Source organism: Saccoglossus kowalevskii, chromosome 5 (assembly GCF_978046115.1).
Source record: "Saccoglossus kowalevskii chromosome 5, keSacKowa6.1, whole genome shotgun sequence".
Lineage (NCBI taxonomy): Eukaryota > Metazoa > Hemichordata > Enteropneusta > Harrimaniidae > Saccoglossus > Saccoglossus kowalevskii.
Window position 1 is genome coordinate 37,797,963 of NC_140645.1, and position 11,557 is coordinate 37,809,519.

Below are 11,557 nucleotides of genomic sequence, written 5' to 3' on the forward strand. Positions count from 1 at the left end.
TTTGACTCAGGGTGATGAAATTATGACAATGCCGCTGTTAATTTGTTAATGTTAATATCCTCCAATATATTCTCATCCATGATACTGTGCATGAGAACCATGATCGATTGATTACGTCATGCATTTTGATTATTGATGGCTCGAAATGAATATTTAGTCTTCCACAAAACTGTGCTGTTACTTTGAACGTGCTTTGACACCATGGTGTCATGGTTTCTGGTTTTGGACACTGCAGTGGGCCACATCGAGGCTAACTATCCTTAAAAACATGCTTACCCTAGTGGTTTGGGTTGTCACTGTTTCAATCAGACGCTAAATAGAACGGGAGGATGGCATCAATGCCATAATTTAACAAGCTTGTAATATTGAATTTATAAGAACGGAAGAAAAGTTGTACTTTAATCTTAATGTATGATTGGTAGTTTATCTACCGGAAAGAAAATCAGACGAATTTCAAAACTTTTCAAACAATTTTCAGTATTTGAGCGGAAAAATAGGGAGTTGTGCACTCACAATGTGACGACCTTTAACGAATATGCCGTGTTAGTATAAACAAATAGGCTTTCCGCAAGTCTGGGTGAATAGACTTTGAATACACGTTGCTACGCACCCAATCCCCTGTCGCTGATAGCGTAACGCTTAGGGGGTCTAGTACCCCTTTCTAGAAAGCCATCTTGGCTGAGGCGCGTGGACTGCACGTTCACGGGACAGGTGTGTGTTCTTTACTTGGAGATTGCCCCCGTCCAGTCAATCGCACTTCTGTGCGGCGCTGACTTCTGCAGTCACAGCGCTCGCAAACATGGACGCTCAGCGCAACTCAAGCGTAAAGTCGTTCTTTCTTTCTTTATCAGTCACACACGTTGAAGTCAAGTGACCATGACTTAGTTATTGAAGTCATGTTCAAGAAAAGCAGATGGGCTTTAGATTACTACATGGTAGCCGCGTAATGATCAGAAATATTGACGCCTCGTCTGTTTTTTGGCGATTAACAAAATCAAGAAAACTTACAGGTCCGTAAATAACACATACAGTTTGACTGGTGAACGAAAAAGGATGACCTGGTCTGTGAAATTAATTAACTTCCACTTCTGGGTGATATAATGCCCTTATTGGGACTTTGCCGGTGGTAGACTGGTTTCCGTTTCATTGAATACCACCTTAGTTTTGCTTCATAGTGACATGGTAAGCCGGTAAAGTTTCGTTTTTATTCAGAATATGGGAAAACGAAAAAGTTGACAGGGAATCAATGCTACAATCATTATCAACTAATTAATGTGATGTAATTAATTAAATAATTAATTAATTGTGATAGACGTGTGAACCAGATCTCCATCCAATAGAATTCTCACACACCAGGAAGATGGGAGCTTCCCAGTAATGCACAACCGTAAGAGCGATGGTGGTCGACACCACAGAGAAGCTTTATTTTATAAAAAAAAATAGTTAAGTTCGTTGAAATAATTTATCGATATTATAACATTTACCTGAATTAGCATATGAGGGAACGTATGATATGTATATGCATATTTGACACGTCAGAAACAAACACGATTAATGCTTTGGAAAAGTTAAATATAAAATAATAGTGGCAGTAAAGAGCACGTTCTCCAGAATATCTGAGTTACGATCCCACCGTGCCAGTCATGACCCACATCACAAAGTATGGTTTATATTTATATCATCAACACTGATCGGAAGATTTAAAAAAATTGAATGATCTTGGTGAACTATCAAGAATGCGAACAATGATTATAGGTGTAATTCGAAAAGAAAATACGTTCCAATCTAAACAACTGTAAGTTTCATCTATATGTTTGTTGTTTTTACCACTTTAACCACGTCGCGATTCGGTCGTTTTAATACGGGAATTGTTTTTGTAAATGTTTCCCAGTCGATCCCTTCACTTGCAATAAAAACAGCGCACGAGGTTTGGGACGTTGATATTCATAACACACAGCACCGATGTCAGCTATCCTTTCTATCGTATTCAAATCTATTATACCACCAATTAAGTAAAACTCATTAAAATTAAAGAGTATGTAAGCGAGTAAGTTTTTACCCACAATGGACCTTCAATGAATTCGTGTTAAAAGGTCCCTCTCTCATTGATGGAAAACGATTGGAGCGGAGACTGCGCCCATCAGCCAATTCTACTGACGCGTTTGTGATTGGTCCGTGCATTTTAACAGTGTCGCGTGCATAGCGATCCAGAGCACACGGTGACAGACAAATATTCCGAGCGTTTTGCTAGGTATTATTATAAAAGTACATAAAGGGGCTGTTCAAATTGGTTGGCAGGGGGTACGGATTAATTAATTTCTAGGTGGTATTGAATAAATTATCCATCTATATATGCATCCCGTTCGTCCAAAGTATTGACAGACTAACGACGACTTTCATCAACCCGACTGGCCGGTGTTCATGTGAGTATTTATACGTTGTTTAGCACAACTCGGCTTACACATACTGCAGGTTTTTAAAAATAATGCGTCACATCAGTAATGTAGATTGACTTTTACAGTTTAACTTACACACGTATGTGTTGGGCTAAGGACACAATTGGTTCGGCACATAATAACTTTATTTCCGTATAACCGAGAATTACAAAACATTTAAAGAACTTCAGGTAGAGACTGAGCAAAGACGGTTTTAAAATGTGTTAATCTCGGAACGTGTTCCTATTAATCAAGCATGTGGTTTTGGCATTTTTTCTTAAATGTACTAAAATTTATTTATATTGTTTGTTGTTAACGCTAATTTGTTAACCTGTTTATCATGAAAAACCTCAACGCCGTAATACGACTCACTCTCTTGTACATTTCTTCCATTAATATTTACAATGTGAGTACGTAGTTTAATATTTAAACTTGAATCTTCGGATAAAATCGTTCTTGTCAGTGATGTCGGTATTGTCGGCGAACTTGTCTTTGCAGCACCTGGCGATCGAGTTCTAACTTATTATATGGCTAGACCGTTTTTAGTGTGAATGCGCTAACCGTCATGAACGTTACACGTTTTTCGCTGCAACTTTAATTCCAGTGCCAGTGTGCGACCACGTTTCTTGCCGCAAAACTACCAGAGCGACACCACGTCGCAAGGTACTCGAAGCAAAGCTACCGGTGCGACGACGGGGTAATCTACTCTTCCAATTGAGATACATACGGCAATGTTTGTTTTCCCCTTTCCACCACATTATTGGGATTCAACGAACCGTTAATCTACCCCCGTATTTAGAAGTCACGGTATACAAACTAAAGTCCTTGCGTATTGTTTGCAATCTTCACATGGACCGTATCATCGATTCCACATAATAACTTCATGTCTAAAACTTTTTTTTCTCGTTTTCATTTCAGTGAAACGAAGTTAGACCCGAACTGTGTAATCAACATGGACACAACAACGGTTCATCCAGGCAAGTCATTTAATATAAGACCAAAAACAAACATCGATCTACCGTGATTACAATGGTGGACAACTTATTTAAATGTTTTTATCGAGCATGTCATAACGATAATCTACGCATTAGTTTTAATAATTGGAATCATAACCATGTTTTTTTCATATGAGGAAATATCATTTAAGAAAACACAGAGTCATTAGAACTATACGATGTCCCCGTACTTCCCACGGTATGCCGATGAAAACAACTCAGTTGTTTGGTGACCTTATTCATTCTCTTTGTCTGGGCATCTTGAAAGTACTTTTCTAATTCGTTAGGTTTCAATCAAAGGCTTTTTCAAACGCACATATGATGAGCGTTTGTTAGTTTTTGCGGAGCGTCCTTTAATAGCCGTTGAAAGCCAGGGCACATGTTGAACGCAGCTCGGTGTTCGGGGCATCGCACGTTGTAAGCAAACCCACCATAAGCAGTTGACATAAAGTTAGCCTCGGGTGAATAACGAAAATATCGGTTACCCAATATTGATGTTATTTATCAAATAAGATACGCCTGGTGTTGTCTGATTCTCACAATGTTGTTCTGTATTCCTCCTAATTTTCAAGCCTGCGTTTCAGTCTGTAATATTTTTCTTATGTTATTTTAATATTTCAGGATTGAACGGACTCCCCCAACTCGGTGGCATGTTCCTTAACGGGCGCCCATTACCCGATCCCCTCCGACATCGAATAGTGGAGCTAGCTCACTGCGGTATCAGACCCTGTGACATTTCCAGGCAGTTATTAATATCACATGGAAGTGTCAGTAAAATGCTAGGTAAGTAGTCGCGTTAATAGTTATCAACAATAGGTATACCTTCCTCTTTCTCTCGCTAGCGATGTTGCCGTATGGCGACTAACATAACATATCCAGGTTTATTCACCTATCATACAGTCGTACAGTACCACTTGACAAAGGCCTACGCGCCCACAGTCCGAGTTCGTTCAATTTCAAAACAGTAGTTCAAATTTCCCGTTTCTTCGATATTTATAAAGATAAACTAAACATGTTTTACTAGCAATTAGCCAAATTTATGTTGCACAATATGTACAGAGGAAGCCAATAAAAAATAACTATAGAGACAATGCAAGCAATACGATTTTAATTCCACTATTCTGAATAAATTATTAATTTTTCGCTACCGGGGCATTTTCACAGTGACATGCCTTCATTTTACTGTTACGCGACGTATATTGGAATGTTTGGTGTAATCTCTAGTAAATTAAAGAATCATAAAATGGAGAGGGTTAACTTAGTCAGAATCAGGTTAATAATCTGTGTCCTTTTTACCCATATCGAAAATGACCATTCCATTTGAGCATGTGAACTGATGAGAGGGATGAAAATGCGCTTTCAATGATACCATTGCTGTACCAGCTAGGCACGTGGTCAGGATTTGTATCGCCTCAATGCACTTGCCAAGGTGACGCGAAAAACCAATACGATTACACGAGAACTACACACCTTATTGAGAATACCCTTGCCGTATTTGACATGTTTGACAAAATAGTCAACGTGAATGGCCAAGTATTGCCCTTGGCTTTACAACACACACCTTAGAGTTAAAAGTGAGAAATCTATTGTCGGATAGTGTGAAACTAATTACAAGTAGAGTCCGTTCTTTGTAATTATTTTGGACTGTTTATAAAGAAGACTTTCATAACTACCCGGTGTGAATAACTTGAACTGGCGCTCTGGGAACAGCTTAACATCACAAACAAGGTGTGCACCAGCTTGAATGTCCCTATTGGGATTTCCTAGTGCAAACAACACGTTTTTTTTTGTTTTTTTTACAATTTGTTACTAATCAATTCTGGGTATATATTTGCTTTCTTGGCTACAAAACTTACCACAGGTATATCATCGGCGTTTATTTAGTGGGATATACATGATTGCGCAGTTACTGATCGATGTCTTACTTTAATTCACGAAAACTTCCCAATGTTATTGAATGAAAAACCATCGCAATTTTGGAACGAGTAAATCATTGTACAAATTTAATAACATTATTTGGCGAAGGTTGTAACGAATTGTATCTTTTCTCAGTTCATGGAAGTTGTTTATATCTTGTGTGTTTTTGAAATATGTAAAATTGATAATATTCCCATCTATTCAGCAGGGCGCTACTACGAGATGGGAGCGATTCGACCTGGTACAATTGGAGGCAGTAAACCAAAGGTAGCAACCCCGGAGGTGGTTTCCAAAATTGAACTTTACAAACAAGAAAACCCCACTATATTTGCTTGGGAAATCAGAGACAGACTGATTAGCGAAGGTACAGTATATTTGTATACAATAGATGCCGTTACGATTATTGAGATTCGATTGAAAGATCAATTAGATCACTTCTAATCAGATTCTATGGCAGTTTTCATTTGTGTGGGCTCTGTTTGTTTTGCCAATAGGGACATCCGTTGCTGTGCCATCTTAACCCATTTTAATCTAAGCGACATTTCCATACAAACTCACGCTTGAGTAACTCCTTGTTCAATGCCATGCACTCTGATAATGCTCTTTGACAAATTAAAAAAAAACAAACTTAAGCTGGAAAAGTCACACATTTCCGACGAACTTCTGGAATGTGGAAATTATACGTGACGGACAATGTCTTTTCTCAGTGTGTAATGAATTCATTGCTTTAATTCTGTGTAATCAGTTGATTCAACGGCCAAAGTAAATCCAGTATTGGGTGTGTTTTCCATTGAGTACGTTGAGCACATTAGTTGGTTTAGTTTGGCATCGGACGTTCAACTCGATTGTATTACGTGTGTTAATGAGCAGAAAATAAGATTCGTTCTAGTGTTATTGAACCAACGTCACATCCACAATATCTTATCTAAAAGTGCTTCACTGATTTACTGTTTTCATAGCCAATAAACTATCATCGCCGATTTACTGTTTTCGAACCAAATGAATCCATCGTTACCGATTTACTCTAGGCTATAATACCCAATATCCAGTGAACCACCGACTCCGATTTTCTTTTTTCTCTATTTCCATACTATTTCCAAACTCAGTAAACCATCGTCATCGATTTACTGTTTTTGAACAAAATAAATCCATGTCACCGATTTACTGTTTTCGAACAAAATAAATCCATCGTCACCGATTTACTGTTTCGGAACAAAATAAATCCATCGTCACCGATTTACTTTTTCCGAAGAAAACTAATCCATCGTCACTGATTTACTGTTTAATGACCCAGTAAACCGTTGTCACCGATTTGCCGTTTTCATACTAAATAAACCATCGTTACCGATTTACTGTTTCCAAACCCAGTAAACCATCGTCTTCGATTTTCTGTTTTCAAGCTTACATAAACAAATAGCTACAGATTTACTGCTTTCAAACTTTATAAACCGGTGCGACCTTACTGTTTCCAAACCCAGTGAACCATCGTCTCAAATTAATTTTATTTAATCGTGTGAAGTTCCTTGATACTAGCAGAAGTTTCTTTTATTTCCATCATTAATTAACTGATTACCTTTTTTATATGTAGGTGTGTGTACTAATAGTACCGTTCCTAGTGTCAGCTCCATCAACCGGATACTGAGAAACCGAGCAGCAGAGCGAGCCGCGGCCGAGTATGCACGGGCAGCGGAACAAGCTCTTTACCCGCATTATCCAATCTCATGGCCCCATGGTGTCCCATTTACAGCGCCGCCAACGATATCACCATACAATTTGAGTGCGTCGCTTGCATCCAATAGCAGTGGCACTTCTCTCTATCCCACATCCTTGTTAAATATTCCACCAATGACGTCATTGAGAGGTAAGTTTGTTTACTCTCTCTGTTCGTATTCGTACAAATAGTCTGCATGTATTCATATTCACACAAATAGTCTGTACACATTAATTGTGTATTCTTCGTGAAATGTACAAGATAATTGAAAAGTCATCGTCATTGAAATTTAATCGTCACAGCGTTTTATTATCTTACACCTTCATGCAAGGTAGCGGGAATGCCGGCACCGTCAACACTGGCGGCGCTATAGTATAACACACTAAAAGAAACACGAGGAAATGCAGACCGCAAACAAGCCGAGACCGCCACTTATACGATGTATTTCTAGACAGCTCATTCTTCTGAGTGAAAATTCCTTTTAGAAAATTATTGATGAATGTATACGTCTTACTGAGCAGTTGTGTATAATTTACTTTTATAACAAGTTGTTTTTTAAATGCTCGACAAATAGAATAATTAGCCCGAACTCATCTGACGAGAAACCATTAGCCACCAGCCACGCCGTCCACCTTAACAATACGCACAATTATAGAGTGTAAAATAGTCCCAGCTTGAAAAGCATAACTCCAAGTTTACGCTGCGTCAAAATCACAGTATGGTTTCATTAACAGTTAACTTGTCACGTACACCTATGGGGTACTCTGTAATAGTTTGTATTAGCAAATATTGCTAAATGCTTCAAACATAAAATAAAAATGCTTACATTTTGTTTAGGCATTCCAACTAGCTCAGTGCCAACGTTTACAACGACAAGCCACAAAGACGAAACAAGAAAACAGGAACAGACCGAAGAACAAAAGAAAAAATCGCGACGCAGCCGGACTACTTTCTCTGGAGACCAGTTAGATGTATTAGAAAAAGAGTTCGACAAAACGCACTACCCATGTGTCAACACGAGAGAAGACTTGGCTAATAAGACCCACCTTTCTGAGGCAAGAGTTCAGGTATTTTATTTAGCCACGTGACCCGTCAACTCCCAGTTACGTCACAGAGCCTCCCTTTGAATCAGTGCCTAAAATTACAGCACAATGCCAGACTACCTTGTCTGCAGTATAATAGGTCCAATTTCACTGACAATGTTTCAAAAGAAAAACAAATTACTATTCCTGAATATTTCTGGGTTATATATCATCCAAAATTCAACATTCTAAGTTAAAATTTTAAAAATCTGAAAAAAATGTTTCTGAATAGTCGTAATTGTACCCAAGCGGCCAAAATAAATGAGACTTCTCGATTTTGTGTAAGTGCCTCTGTCATCCATGCGCTAGCAACGTTAAACGTTATTGCCCAAATGAAACACATGAAACACTTGTTGTTATTTGAATTCTCGTCTAAATCCCATGTGTATTTTTTGTTTGTTATACCAGGTGTGGTTTTCAAACCGTCGAGCGAAATGGCGTCGCCACAAGAAGATCGGATCATTACCACATCCTAGTCCAGTCCAGCCATCATATCCGCTCTATAAACCAATCCCATTGAATGAACCAGCGTCCTCTACAGTCCATGTGTCAGAAGAGAAGGCAAAAACTTTGATTCCATCGTCACGTTCCGCATTCACCGCTGCCCCATCACCAAAAATAACGTCACCAGCGTCTTCACCACTCGTGATTGTGTCATCGCCGTCACCGTCAGCGATGACTTCATCAGCATCGATCTCTTTTTCTAGAAGACCTTAAACATAATAAACACCACCAAACACAAAAACTAAACTTACTTTTATTGACATCGACATGTTTACGAAAAAGAACTGACTACTTGACTTGTTTACGTCGCATGGGACTCACATCGAACATGAATAGATGCCGACGTTATACAGATTTGTCGTATTTATTTATTTAAATATTTATTTATTTGTTTATTTATTTATGTATATATTACCATTATTGTCGTACTTGATGTTTGTATTTGTTGACAAAACCTTGCAATAAATTCTTAGAGAAAAATGCTATGCCATGGAAACATGATTTTGTTGGCGTTGGGGGTAGTATACACTACAATATTATAATTCATCTACGAGAAGTCGATGGCGTTGTTTTTCGGAACATACCCGACCCTGTTTAATCCACATTTTGTGTCTTCACATGTGTATCTACGGTTTCTATACTTAAAGGCAGTGGGGGTACTGAGTATTCAACCAATCGAGCATATTTACTGATAGTTAAAGCGGGACGGTCGTCACCTGCGCACGCGCGGGAATTGAGTCCCAAGCGATGACAACAACACACGCTAATAACGCAAAGGCTCACGGGTAGACGCTTGTTTGTAAACAATGACACGCTATGACCATCTGACGCATGCGCAGGTGACGACCCCCCTTTAACAGCTTTGGTTGTTGCTATAAAAAAAAACAGATCCGACCTAATCCATGTGAGCGCACCTCAGACTTCCACCCAGGGTGATTGATTATTGGTGTTTGTTGCCATGGTATAGTTGACCCATTAGATAAATATATCTGGTATTTATATTTAATTAATGCTCACTGGGCAAGATCAAATTGCGAAAAGATTTGTTGATGGCGCTGTATCCACTGGGCTACAATGTGTAATTGCACCATGCACGTCGAACACATGACAATACTACCAGCACATCAACATTGCCAGTGCCCCCACCAACTACCAGTACCCTACCACTTGCCAGTACTCCAGCAACTGCCAGTACCCCCACCAAATGCCAGTACTCCCACTACCTGCCAGTACCCCCCCCAAATGCCAGTACTCCCACCCCCTGCCAGTACCCCACCCCCTGCCAGTACCCCACCAACTGTCAGTACCCCACCAAATGGCAGTAGCCCCACCAAATGACAGTACCCCCCCCAATGACAGAACCCCCACCAATAACAGTACCCCATAACATGCCCATACCCTTACCACTTGCCAGTATTCCAACAACTGCCAGTACCCCACCGACTGCCAGTACCCCACCATCTGCAAGTACCCCACTAAATGCCAGTACTCCCATCATCAGTCAGTACCCTAACAAATGTCAGTACTTCCATCAATACCAGTACCACACCAACTGCCAATACTCACACCACCTGTCAGTACCCCAACCATATGCCAGTACTCCCACCAAAGCAAAAGCCAGTACTCCCACCACCTGCCAGTACCCCGACCAAATGCCAGTATTCCTACCAACTGCCATTACTCCCACCATCTGTCAGTACCCCCTCCACCTGCAAGTAACCCAACCATTTGCCAATATCTCTACCACCTGCCAGTACCCCAGTCCTACCAGTACTCCAGCCACCTGTCAATATGCTTACTCCTTCAAGTACCAACAACAACTGCCGGTAATCCCATTCCTGCCTGTACCTCCATCTCCACCAGTATCACCACCCCTTCAAGTACCTTCACCCCTTATAGTACCCCAATAATACCTGTACTCCAACCACCTTTCTTCCAGTGCGTCAGTATCACTACCAACTGCCAGTTAGCCTACTCCTGCAAGCACCCCACTGCCTGAAAATAACCCAATATTTTGCCAATATTCCTACCACCTGCCAGTACCCCAATCCTACTAGTACTCCAGCCGCCTGTCAATATGCTTACTCATTCAAGTACCAACAACAACTGCTGGTATTCCAATCCCTGCCAGTACCTCCACCTCTACCAGTACCATCACCCCTTCAAGTACCTTTACCCCTGATAGTACCCCAATATTACCTGTACTCCAACCACCTTCCTGCCAATGCGTCAGTATTACCACCTACTGCCAGTAAGCCTACTCCTGCAAGTTCCCCACTGCCTGCAAGTAACCCAACCTTTTGCCAGTATCCATACCACCTGCCAGTACCCCAATCCTACCAGTACTCGACCCACCTGTCAATATGCTTACTCCCTCCTGTACCCACAACAACTGCCGGTAATCCCACTCTTCCAGTACCTCCACTCCTGCATGTGCACTCATTCCTACCAGTACTCCCACCTCTCCCATTCATATACCCCATCACCTGCTAATAGTTCAATAGTTCTACCCTGCCAGCTATACTCCCGCTTCTTCCTCTACCTCCACCATACCAGCACCTCCTTCCACAATACCTCATGTTGTCCCTACCTCAAAACCTGTACATCCTCCTCTACCACTACATTCCTGACTACCAGTAGATCCATACTTGTACCTCAAACATTGCTAGTACATTCACCTTTGCAGTACCCAACCTTTGCAGTAGCTTCACGACTGTCAGTCTTTCAGCCAGTACACCCCATTCTGCCAGTAACCCCTGCCCGTATGTCCTCCTGTATTCTCATACTTTCATTAGTATATCCACCAGCACCCCATCCACGTGCTTACAGCCTTCCCCAACTCCATCCTCTACCCTGCCCGTATCAATGCCCCACCCATGTCAGTATATCCAACCCTGTCCCTACCTCTACACC

At 40.7% G+C, this 11,557-nt stretch overlaps 1 protein-coding gene across 1 annotated transcript; it reads left to right on the plus strand.

The window, feature by feature from the left end:
- Nucleotides 1–2,408: 2,408 nt before the first annotated feature.
- Nucleotides 2,409–9,124, plus strand: eyg (eyegone). Its single transcript, NM_001168156.1, is given in 7 exon segments — nt 2,409–2,423; nt 3,354–3,412; nt 4,052–4,213; nt 5,553–5,711; nt 6,936–7,208; nt 7,896–8,125; nt 8,549–9,124. Coding segments are annotated over 6 exon segments (1,158 nt in total). The 5' UTR covers nt 2,409–2,423; nt 3,354–3,387; the 3' UTR covers nt 8,858–9,124.
- Nucleotides 9,125–11,557: the final 2,433 nt, after the last annotated feature.